Source organism: Gopherus flavomarginatus, chromosome 8 (genome assembly GCF_025201925.1).
Source record: "Gopherus flavomarginatus isolate rGopFla2 chromosome 8, rGopFla2.mat.asm, whole genome shotgun sequence".
Taxonomy (NCBI): domain Eukaryota; kingdom Metazoa; phylum Chordata; order Testudines; family Testudinidae; genus Gopherus; species Gopherus flavomarginatus.
In genome coordinates this window covers 64,371,610-64,385,756 of record NC_066624.1, presented here as the reverse complement: position 1 = coordinate 64,385,756, position 14,147 = coordinate 64,371,610, and the positions used below count along the sequence as shown (strand labels likewise).

The 14,147-nt window shown below is 42.4% G+C and overlaps 2 protein-coding genes across 5 annotated transcripts in view; one reads left to right on the top strand and one right to left on the bottom strand.

The window, feature by feature from the left end:
• Positions 1 to 14,147, bottom strand: part of PPP2R3A (protein phosphatase 2 regulatory subunit B''alpha) — a 767,863-nt gene that overhangs the window by 649,774 nt on the left and 103,942 nt on the right. The window lies entirely within an intron of this gene.
• VPS8 (VPS8 subunit of CORVET complex) overlaps positions 1 to 14,147 on the top strand; it is a 231,457-nt gene that overhangs the window by 196,217 nt on the left and 21,093 nt on the right. For 3 of the 4 annotated variants that reach the window (XM_050965339.1, XM_050965340.1, XM_050965338.1), the window contains 3 exons: positions 3,277 to 3,357; positions 6,962 to 7,131; positions 10,131 to 10,299. In XM_050965339.1, coding sequence (XP_050821296.1) covers positions 3,277 to 3,357; positions 6,962 to 7,131; positions 10,131 to 10,299 — 420 coding nt within the window. Of the gene's footprint in view, positions 1 to 3,276; positions 3,358 to 6,961; positions 7,132 to 10,130; positions 10,300 to 14,147 lie in introns of those variants that run through there. The other variant, XR_007775959.1, reaches the window with a different exon arrangement.

Sequence of the window (14,147 nt, the reverse complement as noted above, 5' to 3'; positions counted from 1 at the left end):
TGGGCTCTGCAGAGTCCCCAGCAGCCCCTAGAGGCAGCCAGCAGCTTTGCATCCCCACTTCTGCAGGGGAAATGGGGAATTTTGCAGAATTCTGCATTGTGCAGTGTCAGGGTTCTACCCCACACACACTCTGAACTCTGGGATACAGATGTAGGGACCCGCATGAAAGACCCCCTAAGTATATATTCTACCAGCATAGGTTAAAAACTTCCCCAAGGCACAAATTCCTTTCCTTGTCCTTGGATGGTATTGGTGCCACCACCAAGTGATTTACACAGAAATTCAGGGAAGAGTCACTTGGAATCCCTATCCCCCTAAAATATCCCGAACCCCCTCCCGCCCCTTTCCTGGGAAGGACTGAGAATAATATACCAACTAATAGCCTAGCAATGTGAGTACAGACCAGACCCTTAATCTTCAGGACACTAAAATCAATCAGGTTCTTAAAATAAGAACTTTATTATAAAGAAAAAAGGAAAAGAATCACATCTGCAAAATCAGGATGGAAGGTAACTTTACAGGGTAATAAAAAGATTAAAAACACAGAGGACTGCCCTCTGGGCTTAGCTTCACAGTTACAAAAGCAGGAATAAAACTACCTTTGTAGCACAGGAAAATTCACAAGCTAAAACAAAGGATAACCTAATGCATTTCATTGCCTTACTTACAATTTCTGTGATTTTAGATAGAATATTCCAGGTATATTATCAGGAGATGTTGTACCTGCTTGGCTTCTCTCTCTGTCCGGAGAGGGAACAACAAAGGGAGAGCCCAAACAAAACCTTCTCTTCCCCCCCACTACCCCACTCCAGATTTGAAAGTATCTTCTTTCCTCATTGGTCCTTCTGGTCAGGTACCAGCTAGGTTATTTGAGCTTCTTAACCCCTTACAGGTAAAGTGATTTACTACAGCTGCCAAGGAGAGATTTTATGCTACCCTTCTCTATATATTTATGACATGCAGTGGTGCAGAATTCCCCCAGGACTAAATATTTGGACTGTTTGCAGGCTGCCAGATTTATCATATGTTGTTCCTGTATTCTGTGTAATTGGGTGACTCTAGTATTGACTAACTAATGCAAAATTAGCAAATCTACCATTATAAATCAATTATTTTGACTTCATCTAACAATCTTACTTCTGCTGTGCAACTAATCCACTATTAAGTGCTTTTTTTATTTTATTTTTTTTAATTAGAATAGATTTTGGACTAGCCAGCAAATATTTTGGAAGCTTGTCTAACTATTTATGTTAGTCTGCTAGGCAAAGTATTTGGAACTTGCCTTTTATATAGACCATTACATGTGGTGAGTTGTATCTTGAAATTATCAACAAATCATTTCAGTATTCTTCTTTGTATTTAACTTTTTAGCATTAATATTATAAGAACGGCTGTACTGGGTTAGACCAAAGGGCCATCTCGCCCAGTATCTGTCTACTGACAGTGGCCAATGCCAGGTACCCCAGAGGCAGTGAACCTAACGGGTAATGATCAAGTGATCTCTCTCCTGCCATCCATCTCCATCCTCTGACGAACAGAGGCTAGGGACACCATTCTTTACCCATCCTGGCTAATAGCCATTTATGGACTTAACGGCCATGAATTTATCCAGTTCTCTCTTAAACACTGTTATAGTCCCAGCCTTCACAACCTCCTCAGGTAAGGAGTTCCACAAGTTGACTGTGTGCTGTGTGAAGAACTTCCTTTTATTTGTTTTAAACCTGCTGCCTATTAAATTCATTTGGTGACCCCTAGTTCTTGTATTATGGGAATAAGTAAATAACTTTTCCTTATCCACTTTCTCTACATCACTCATGATTTTATATCCTCTATCATATCCCCCCTTAGTCTCCTCTTTTCCAGGCTGAAGAGTCCTAGCCTCTTAAATCTTTCCTCATATGGGACCCTCTCCAAACCCCTAATCATTTTAGTTGCCCTTTTCTGAACCTTGTCTAGTGCTAGAATATCTTTTTTTGAGGTGAGACCACCACATCTGTACACAGTATTCCAGATGTGGGCGTACCATGGATTTATATAAGGGCAATAATATATTCTCAGTCTTATTCTGTATCCCCTTTATGATTCCTAACATCCTGTTTGCTTTTTTGACCACCTCTGCACACTGCGTGGACATCTTCAGAGAATTATCCACAATGACTCCAAGATCTTTTTCCTGACTCATTGTAGCTAAATTAGCCCCCATCATATTGTATGTATAGTTGGAGTTTTTTCCAATGTGCATTGCTTTACATTTATCCACAATAAATTTCATTTGCCATTTTGTTGCCCAATCATTTAGTTTTGTGAGATCTTTTTGAAGTTCTTCACAATCTGCTTTGGTCTTAACTATCTTGAGCAGTTTAGTATCATCTGCAAACTTTGCCACCTCACTGTTTACCCCTTTCTCCAGATCATTTATGAATAAATGGAATAGGATTGGTCCTAGGACTGACCCTTGGGGAACACCACTAGTTACGCCTGACAATTTACCATTTATTGCTACCCTTCGTTCCCTGTCTTTTAACCAGTTCTCAGTCCATGAAAGGACCTTCCCTTTTATCCCATGACAGCTTAATTTACATAAGAGCCTTTGGTGAGGGACCTTGTTAAAGGCTTTCTGGAAATCTAAGTACACTATATCCACTGGATCCCCCTTGTCCATATGTGTGTTGACCCCTTCAAAGAACTCTAATAGATTAGTAAGACACAATTTCCCTTTACAGAAACCATGTTGACTATTGCTCAACAGTTTGTTTTTCTATGTGTCTGACAATTTTATTTTTAACTATTGTTTCGACTAATTTGCCCGGTACTGACGTTAGACTTACCGGTCTGTAATTGCCGAGATCACTCTAGGCTTTGTTCTGGCTAGACTATCTTTAGTAGGAGTTTGCCTGAATATTGGCCATGCTGGTTCTCTTAAGCTTTATTTGAGAGACACTGTGATACAAGTTAGTGAGAAGACAAATTGAGTTCATGCTGTGGAGCACATTTTTAATTTGTAGCTACAGGCAGAGTGGTCCTGAAAAATGAAAGAGTGAAGATTGTGAGCCAAAGGGATGGGGTTTGACCCTAGCATGAGGGTTGCCAGTAAGATGTCAGGCTTTGCTTTTTTACCATATGTATATGGGAAATCTGGTATTTTGTATGGTAAATATTTCTAACTTTGACTCCTTTTGTCTTTCATAGAAAATGGGAATAAACAGAGAGCAATAAAATGTAAAAATGTTATGATCTGTATTTTTGTTAATCACAGCTTTTAATTTTTTAACACAGGATCCAGTTTATGGTAGAGGAAAACTTGGAGAAATTCAGGGACTTGTACTGGGGATGCTGGACACATTTAACTATGAGCAAGTAAGTTGTGTGTGTCTCTTCATTCTACCCATAGCTAAATAAAGGGCCTAGCTAGTATTGCTTAGAAGAGGAGTTATTCTTTCTTTTCTGTTCACTAATTGTCAGGAATTAACACATTAACATCAGTTTAAAAAAAAAAACCTGGCTTTTGTCACCATCAAATGGAAACCTGGCTTTTGTCACCATCAAAAATGTGTGCATTCATATAGTTCTATGAGGCATTGAAAAACAAAGCAATACAGGGAAATAGATTGCCAACTACACAGTTAAATGTATCAAGGCTGATTCCCCACTCTGGCACTTCAAGTGCAGAAGGTTGGGGCCTGCAAGGATTCTAAACATTTAATACTGGCCACTCCAAGCTGGTATTAAACTCCCAAGGTCACAGCTTTTCTCTGACCTTGGATCGGTAGATGTGGCCACCAAACAAGTGCCTCCCCCCCCCAAAAAAAAACAAACCCTTTGAGAACCCAGGAAGGAACACTAGGGAATTCTTTCCTGTGGGGTACCTTCAAGCCCTTGCGCGCACACACACCCCCCACCAGGGGAAGAGCTGAGTGGGGAAAAAAACAGGAAATCAGCTATTGCCACCAGCTAATTAAGCATGCACAAACCTCTTAGGGACACAAAAATCCAATCCTGTTTTTAAAAAAGGTAACATTTATTAAAAACAGAAAGGAAATATATTTGGAACTTAGACTTTTTGCTAGATCTTAAAAGAAACAATTACAAAAATTAAGCATCAAAATAGCTCTCTTTAGGTTCAGCTTAAAGGTTGTAAGCAAAACAAAAGCATCTGGGGTTAGCACAGAGGAGTCCACAAGCCAAGAAATAAACAGAAGTAAATCTAATTGCGTCTTTCTAAACATTCCTAACCTACTTACACGTTTGGGAGTTCCAAATAAGTAATTCTAGGTATGGTCTGATAATTTTTGGTCATACCTAGCTTAAAGCTTCTTATAGCATAACTGCTCCTTGGTCCCCTCTTTCATGGAGAACACAACAAAGAGACAAAGGGAAGTTTTTTTCCCATTTAAAAAATTCTAGCCTCCCCATTGGCTCTTTCGGTCAGGTGACCACTCCTTTTCTTTTACCTGTGGGCTTGTTAATCCTCTACAGGTAAAGCAAGTAGAGAACAGCTACTAAGAGGAATTTTACAGCTAACTGACTGATTGGGTATCCATAAAAGGGAGCTACCTCCCACCCCCTTCATTTATCACATACCTTAACCACACTTCAGCATATTATTGTGGAGGCAACCGTAGTTCAGATTGTGTTCTAAAATTTATTTAAAATGAGTGTTGAATTTGTGTTCGTTTCTATGTAGCTTTTGTATGATTTCTTTTAATATATGTTTTGAAATTGGCTCATGTTAATAATATAATATATGGAGATATACGTATCTCATAGAGCTGGAAGGGACCTTGAAAGGTCATCAAGTCCAGTTCTCTGTCTTCACTAGCAGGATCAAGTACTGTCCCTAACAGGTTTTTGTTTGGTGCCGCAGATCCCTAAATGCCCCCCTCAGGGATTGAACTCACAACCCTCCCTAAAAGCAGCAAAGTATCCTGTGGCACCTTATAGACTAACAGACGTTTTGGAGCATGAGCTTTCGTGGGTGAATACCCACTTCCTCAGATCCACAACCCTCCCTGTGTTTAGCAGACCAATGCTCAAACCGCTGAGCTGTCCCTCCCCTTATTTGGAGGAACTGCCTCACTGAGGCAAGCAGCATGCAACCTGTCATCTACATGCTGGCCTTGGAAATGTTTCATTCCTGCAGCATACTCTCAGGCTAGGCTGGGCCTTTCCCTTTAAGGACAGTTCATTCTGTTTGCTCACCCATTGCATTTTGAATCTGCTAATCAGATTTGGCAGACTGTTTTAATGTGCAGGTCTTCCTTGTGCATTTATCTAGCCAGTATTTAGCTATCCAGTCCTTGAGAAGCATAACAGCATGTGCAAGCATGCCTGCTCTCAAGGGGGAATGGTCACAGCACTCGAAGGGTTGCATAGGTCTTGTTCCATTTTTAGAGTGTTCAGTGTATGTCACCATGCCTCAGTGTCACAACTGAGGATGCCAAATTCAGAACACACTGCTGAGAAATAGGGCAGACTCACCCAAACTGGTGGTTATTCTATCATTAGGTTATACCAAGACAGTAACTGAAGAGAACTTCTGTCTCATCACACTGGTTAACAAGAAGCCAAAAATTCAGTCTCAGTAGGCATTCCAGCCCTTGTCTCACCACCTAGACACTGGACTCTATGATGAGTGGTTACTGAAAACCAATTAAATCAATTATAGGGTCTTTCTAATCCCAAGAGATCGGCCACTTAGCCACGTAAATATATAACTCCGATCTTACCTAATAATCATGCTGATGCCAATCCTTTAGTAACTAAAAACTAAATGTTTAATAAAAGAAAAGAATAAGAGGTTGTTAATGGTTAATAGATCATATACATACAAATAATTGCAAGGCCCTTATATCCCGTTTGTAGCAGTGATGGAATAGCCTACTGTCTTGTAAAGTCTCTCTGGTAACTTCCGAAAGATTGGAAGATCCTCAGTCCATAGTTCAAAATGCTCTTTTTAGTTGTAAATCCACTGTCCAGAGAATCAGGGCAAGAAAGAGGCAATATGGAGGTATCTCGGGAGCCTTTTTTTATATCCTTTGCTATGTGCCTGGAAAATTTACCGTCTCAAACAAAGCTCACAGCCTCTGGGTTAGTTCAATCAGGGACGATGAAGTCCTCTTCTAGCAGTTGAGGTGTGAATACCAAGGGAGGAGAAACTGCTTTTGTAATTGGCTAGCCATTCACAGTCTTTGTTTAATCCTGACGTGATAAAGCTCCTATGCCAGTGATGGGTGCTTTGAACTTGTATTAGAGAAAAATACTATTAATTTCCTCCTTACAATGCTGTGAGATCCAAAAAACTACCCAGAATGTTTGTAGGTGTTTAGGTCTTTAACAGTTTCATTTCTTTTTTAGTGGATGTCTATATATATTCTGAGAACATAAACAGGAGAGCAAAGTGTGTAACAACCTAGGAAACAAATTCCTAACAGTGAAATGCCTCTGATTTTTAATTCCATTTTAAAAGTGTACAAATCGGCAAGACTGAATTGTCAGTATTATGGCAGACTGGAATTCTCAGCATTTTTTACTCTTAAAGTGTATAGCATATTTGAGTTTACTCCTCCCACCTCACCCTTATACTCCCTATAATTATCATAAAATGGATGTTAGGAATTCCCTGTGAAAAAATGTACTGTGTAAATATGGAGAACAAGAAAGGAAGCCTGGAGTGTGCAAACTCACAGAATGTGTCAGTTCCATCGGGACTTGAACAAAACCATTGAAGACAAAGATTGTAAATGAATGACTTGAATAGATGAAAGCAAAAAGTTGTTGTCTCTGTTAACATATGTGGGGAGATAAAGGGGTACTGTATTTTCTGGGTAGCAGGTACAGAGTGTATAAGGAGAGGCTACACTTTTACTTCTAGTAATTTCATAAGCTTCTTGCTGCGATAAATTACTACGTATAGAAATTCTGCAAAGTGGTGACAAAATGACATAATTGTCTTCCTGCACAGACCCTTCTAGAGACAACTACTAACCTCCTGAACCACGATCTCCACTGGTCCTTGTGTAACTTGAGAGCCTCCATCACTAGAGGGCTTAACCCAAAGCAGGATTACTGCTGTATCTGTCTGCAGCAATACAAGAGAAGGCAGGAGATGGCTGATGAAATCATTGTGTTCAGGTAAAGCTAGAAAGATGTGCGTGTTCATATTTTAAACATAAGGATGGTGAAATAGGAACTGCCATAAGCCTATATCCAACTTTCAAACCAAACCTTTGTTTTAGAAGTTCAAAAGATTCAGGTAACTGTACAGATACACTGAGTATTACTGTGTGAGTGTTGAGGCTTGCTACAAAGGTGCTCAGGCTAAGTCTTTTCTTCTTGCTGTAGTGGAGCTGTTGCCATCACTTATCTCTCTGCCTTAAGTATGTAAGGAGATCATAGGGTGCTTAGGAAACATATTTTGCCAGCATTATTACTTGGCTAGCACCATGCATTTTGACAATTTTTTTCCTGCACATCCTTGATTAATAAGCCTAGACCTATATATGAAAGGAATTGATAAAGGGGAAAAAAACTAATCATTTCCCGTAACTGGAGTTCACATCTTTATTTTATTTAGATTTTACCTTGCACCTGTCACCAATTCCTCTTGATGCATATAAAATCCCAAAATAGGTGAAACCTGTCTGAAGGGTCTATAACCATGCAGGATGCAGCACTGCGGCGCCCCCTGCTGCTTGTCTCAGGGAATTAATTCATCCAGCCTCCGGAGCACCCACTGCAGGCCGGTGTCCTGCTGCTGCTGGCCCCTGTGTCCCTCCCAGAACCTGGTGCCCTGTTATCTGGGGTGCAGCCCCCTGGCCATATACCCCTCAGTCTCAGCGTCTCCCCTCCCAGGGGAACCCCCATCCCCTACCCCCACCTTTCCTCAGTATATGGCTACTGCCAGTCATCATCTAGCCCCTGTGCTCTGGGGCAGACTGCAATATCAGCCTACTCATCACTAGCAAGGTTGGATTTGGACCTGCTGCCTTTGCCTATCCCTGGGCTGCCCTCTGCAACCCCCAGTACCTGTTGGCCTTCTGCTAGGCCACAGCCTGGGGCTTTCTAGGCTGGAGCCTCCCCAGCTCCTCTGTCTTTCCCCAGCCCTGCTCCACTCAGGTTCCTGCAGCCAGGTCCATCTCCCTTTACAGCTGGAGAGAGACTGCCTCTGCTCCTGCCTTCCCTGGCCTTTATAGGGCTATCTGAGGCCTGATTGGGGTGTGGCCCAGCTGCGGCTGCTTCCTCAATCAGCCTAGTAGCTGCTTTCCCTGCCACTGCCCTCTCCCAGGGCTGTTTTAAGCCTTTCAGCGCAGGAACAAGGTAACCACCCCACTTACAGGGTCATTTAAGAAGTTTCCTGTGTGGGCCAGCAGACTGAGAGAGAGATGGAGGTGCCAGTAAAGGATCTCCACAGGGGGCTATGGAGAGAGGCTTAGCAGAATTGGGAAGCACTTGTGCCAGAAGGGACCATAGGGACAAGCCACTGTACTGTAACTGGAGACTAAGGGCTTGACTACACAAACATTTAGTTCACAGCAAGCTGGGGTGCAATCTGCCCATACTAGCCTGCTGTGGTCTAAGGGCAGCTCTGCATTACAGGAACTGCAGCATGAGAGCTGCAGTAGCGCCATAGTGCAGACACTTCTTACATTGACAGAAGGGATTTTTCCTTTGACGTAGGTAATCCAGCTCCACAAGCAGTAGATCGACAAAGAATATTTCTGTTTTACCTAGTCATGTCTAGAAGTGGTGGTTAGGTCAGCTTAATTGCAGTGATCTGGGTGATCTAAATTTTAAGTGTAGACCAGGGATAACTGTCTGTGTGAACCCCACAATAACAGTTCATTATTGTCAGTGGGGCCATAGAATAATACCTAGCTCTTATATTGTGCTTTACATCGGTAGATCTCAAAGTGCTTCACAAAGGAGGTCAGTATCATTATCCCTACTGTACTGATGAATAAATTGAGGCATAGATGAAGTGACTCACCCAAGGTCCCCAGCAGGCAAGTGACAGAGCTGGGAATTGAACCTAGGTCTCATGAGTTCCAGTCCAGTGCCTGGCCACCAAGCCACACTGCCTCTGTGAGCAGTTCTGTCCACCAAGGGGTTCTTCCACCTTCCTCTGAAGCAGCTGGTTCTTTCTGCTGTCAGACAGGATATTTGTTAGTGGACACTTGATTCAGTCTGGGATGTCTGTTCCTGTGGAATGTGTCCCGAGTGCACAAGGGAAGGAAAACCCACTGAAAGGACTATTATAGAGTAATTGTCAAAGAAAGGAAATTACCAGATAAGTAAATCTGTTCAATTCTTCCCTGGATTGAGTCTCAGCTAGCTAGCCCTCCTCTACATCCCAGTCTTCACTGGATGAGTTGTTCTACTGCACCAGCAGAGTTGGAAGAGATGCAAATATAGACCTAGATGTCTTCCTGCTGAGAACACTGCAAACTAGAATACCCTTACCCCTGTTCCCAGCAGCAGATTGAACAAGATGGGTAATGACTTTAGAGGATAGTATTGGGCTATTGCACATTTCTGCCCCAAGAGCTCTCTTACAGAAAGGAACTGTGAGCTATTTGAGTGATGTTATCAGCCCCAGCTTGATTCCTCCCTGAGGTCAACAATGGCTCAGGATCAGGGTATGAGGGTAGCTGAACTTCAGCAGACACCAGGAGGCAGTTGTTCAGCATCTGAAGGCTATTTACCTGTAACTATTGTTCTCAGAATATATTGCCATCACAGTTTCACACTCATTATCTCCCATCTTTGAAATTCTTGCTTCTGAACAGGCCGTCATGAAATGAAGGGGCGTGGTCTGTATGTGCAAAGCATTATGGATGCAATCTCTGTCAAAAGATGTGATTCTTTTGTGGCTCTCTTTGCTTTTAGTGACTCTGGGTTTGTACAACTCTTGATCTAAGGGTGTGAAAATGTGGAGGCATTTTATATACTGGGAATTATTGTTGTAGGTGAGCAGCCCTGTTTTTCTTAACTGAAAATCAACAGGAAAACCTCCCTTTTCAGTACCATGACATTATTGTACTTAGCCTTAATCAGACTTCTTAGTTTTAATATTATTTAATATTATCACATTTTAGAAGTTTATAGTGAAGTTTCTTTTCTTCTTTTTACAGTTGTGGCCATTTGTACCACTCACTCTGTCTGCTGAGTAAAGAGTGTGGCATAGAAACCAAGGGACAGATGAGATGGACTTGCTATAAATGCAACTCGAGTAACAAAGGGGGAAAACCGAGTGAGAATTTCTCAGAGTTGAAAAAGGGAAATGGTGCATCTCTGGCACAGGTAAGATTCATGGGAGGGTTTGTCCCTGAGTGCTAACAGGCTGAACTATCTTTGTTGTCTCTAGATTATTAGTGAATTTCATCTCATTTTTGTAGCTTAGCATCATTTACAGAGATGAACACTATAAGAAAGGAGGCTGCGGTCCCACAGAGTGACATCCTGGTAGATACATTTCCTGTTTCATCTGCTATTTGGGGGCCTGGAACAGGCCTGGGGGCAGTTTCTTTTAGATTGTTAACAGTGTTTTGTATAGGCTCACTAGCAGACCTGCTATTGACCTGTTAGATACGGGAGAGTCTTTGATCCTCCTTCCCAGGAGACAAGATCTTCTGTCCACCTCCTGCACCCTACTCCAAACTGAGCCTGACCATTTTTCTGTAGTGGGAAACTGTAAGAAAATCTAGATGATGGTAGTGGCACCAAACTCAGAATAGTAGGAAATTACTGATGATTGGCTATAATACATCAGTGCTGTCAGTTTGCATCAAGCCAATAAGAAAATCGACATCTGGTGGAAGTCTTTTTCAACCTAATGCAGCCAGAAATAAACTGTGACCATGCAAACTCCTACTGTCTCCTGGGCTTGATACCACAAATTGCAAGTAAAAATAAATAATGGATGCCTTGCCAAAATGTCTCCTCTGAATTATGCATCTCAGAGAGCAGAGTTTGCCTTTGAATGTTACAGAGAGGGTGGAGATACGGACTTTTCCCTAAATACATCTAGATATTTTGTGCATTTGCTTTATTTTGAAAATAAAACATCCTACCACATACACAAACCATTAGTGCATTTCCACTTCTGAAAGCAAAGTAAATCAGTGACTGAGTACATTGTGATGGTGTTTTGCTCAAATTATTTTCTAGGAGATTACTTCATCTTCTGCCAAATCAATTCTGATCAAGGGATAGCTAACAGCATTAGTCATCTTCCATCAGCTTTTTTGGGGGGGCGGAAGGGGGAGAGATTTCCTGCTAGAAGGCAAACTTTTAAGAAGTAATCTCTGAGGAATACAAAGAGAACAGTGCAGCTTCAGCTGTCATACTGTATTAGTCCTTTAAATGGGAACAGAAAATCTTCCGTAGCCTTGAGAATTGATTAATATTTGGCCCAAACTTATTTACAAATTTTATCAAATGAAAAGTATGCAGTTTCTATGTAGTATATATTGTGGAAGAGCAGTAGAGAACCCATAATTAAGGCTTTCTCGGCTTCTATTGTAAGCCATATGTTATAGCTCTCTAATTTTTGATTGAAGTCAAGATATTAATTTGAAAATCTGAGTGGTTAACAGAGCTATATTACTTTTCTGTTATTTCAAAAATTAGAAGATTAAAAATGTACTTAGATTAATTGCCATAACTCAGGTTCTTGAGGTTACATTTTAAATCAATATCTCATGAATTTTTGACCACTAATTTCTCAAAAAACGATTAGTTTAAAAAAGAAAGCTCAGTGTCACCTATCTATACTGTCTGCGGGCACTCAAGCAAAGGCTAATCTTTTGTGGGGTGTGTGTGGAGAAACTTCATCGTTATGGAATGGATCTGTTAGTGAAAAAGAAACAAACCCCAACAGAGCAGCTGGCTGAGGGATGGGACAGGGCTGAGCTGGAAAAAGAGGCAAAGCTCAGTGAGTCAGGTGGAGGGTGTGAAGAGCTGTTTAGCACTGCAGGAGCAGCAAGTAGGAAAGCCATTCACATTTCCCTGCTTTCTGCAGCCAGTGGTCTTTGAGGAAGTGCCCTTTAGCTCTTCTCTCCTCCTACCAGGGCTGGCTCTGGCTTATCAGAGCCCTGAGAGCCCCTCTTCTTCTCACCCCTGACTGCTCTTCATGTCCCCAGGCTCTTCACTCAAGTTTGTGATGTTTATCATTTAAATGCATAACAAACGTTTAAGTTGTGGCACTTCAGTATTTTAACCATGTACAATTTTAATATTTTTATTTAGAAAATATATTAAAACTGTATTTACATCTAAACAATAAAATTGCCAATACAAATGCTCTATGTCCCCTAAAGAAACTTAGGGTATGTCTACACTATGAACTTGGGTTGAATTTATAGAAGTCATTTTTTAGAAATCGTTTTTATACAGTCAATTGTGTGTCCCCACACAAAATGCTCTAAGTGCGTTAAGTTGACAGACTGCGTCCATAGTACCAAGGCTAGCATCAACTTCCAGAGCATTGCACTATGGGTAGCTGCAAGTAGCTATCCCACAGTTCCCGCAGTCTCCGCTGCCCATTGGGATTCTGGGTTGAGATCCCAATGCCTGATGGGGCAAAAACAGTCTCGTGAGTGGTTCTGGGTACATGTCGTCATCAGGCCCCCCTCTCCCTCCATGAAAGCAACAGTGGACAATCGTTTTGCACCTTTTTTCCTGGGTTGCCTGTGCAGACGCCATACCACGGCAAGCATGTAGCCTGCTCAGCTCACCATCACCATATGTCTCCTGGGTGCTGGCAGACGTGAGACTGCATTGCTACACAGCAGCAGCTCTTTGCCTTTTGGCAGCTAACGGTGCATTACAGTTGGTAGCCATCGTTGTCATGTTCCTGGGTGCTCTTTTAGTCGACCTCAGTGAGATTGGTCAGGGGCGCCTGGGCAAACATGGGAGTGATTCGGCCAGGTCATTTCCATTTTCTACCGAGCACCGAGGAGATGATGATGATGGCTAGCACTCGAACTGCACCATCTTCTGACGAGCAGCCATGAGATGATGATGGCTAGCAATCGTAATGCAGCATCTTCTGCCGAGCACCCAGGAGATGACGATGGCTAGCACTTGAACTGCACCGTCTGCTGCCAGCCTAAGATATAAAAGATAGATGGATCAAAACAGGAAATTGACCCGATTTGTTTTGTGAAATCAATGGCCTGCTAAACCCAGGGTTTTGAGTTCATTCCTTGAGGGGGGCCGTTCTGTGTGACAGTTGTTTGTGTTCCTCCTTGATGCAAAGCCACCCCTTTTGTTGATTTTAATTCCCTGTAAGCCACGTCGTCAGTCGCCTCTCCCACCATCAGAGCAATGGCAGACAATTGTTTCTCGCAAAACCAGGCGAGGAGGCGACGGCAGCACGGTGACTAGAGGGACATGGTCATAGACTTCTCACAAAATATGGGACGGGCAATGTGCCCCGGCAGTATGCACATCATGCTGATGAGCTCTGCAAACACACTGGTCAAACAGGAAATGAAATTCAAAAGTTCGTGGACCTTTTTCTTGTCTACCTGGCCAGTGCATCTGAGTTGAGAGCGCTGTCCAGAACGGTCACAATGGAGCACTCTGGGATAGCTCCTGGAGGCCAATACTGTTGAATTGTGTCCACACTATCCCAAATTCAACCCGGCAAGGCCGATTTCAGCGCTAATCCCCTCATCGGAGGTGGAGTAAAGAAATAGATTTAAAGAGCCCTTTAAGTTGAAAAAAAGGGTTTCGTTGTGTGGACGGGTCCAGGCTTATATCAAGGTAACGCTGCTAAATTCGACCTAAAGTTGTAGTGTAGACCAGGCCTTAGAATCCTATAATGACGACTACTCAGCAGCATTTAATTATGTAAGAGATTAACTCAGCTTGCCATCAGTCAAAGCAATAGAAAAGCCCCTTTCACTCTCCTTTAAAACACTGGTAAACTTCAGTGGGGCATGGGAGGGGTGGCTTGAAGAGTGTTCAGGGGGTGGGAGAAGGAAGGTTTCTTCTTTGAGTGGTGTCCCTGTGGGTGCTCCACTCTAGGTTTCGGTGCATCCCTGTGCCGGAGATTGGAGATTTCTTGTAGCAGCACTTGGTCAGGGGAAGGGCATGCACAGGAGTCATCTTGTGCAGCCGTTGGTACCACCTGTAGCATGTGC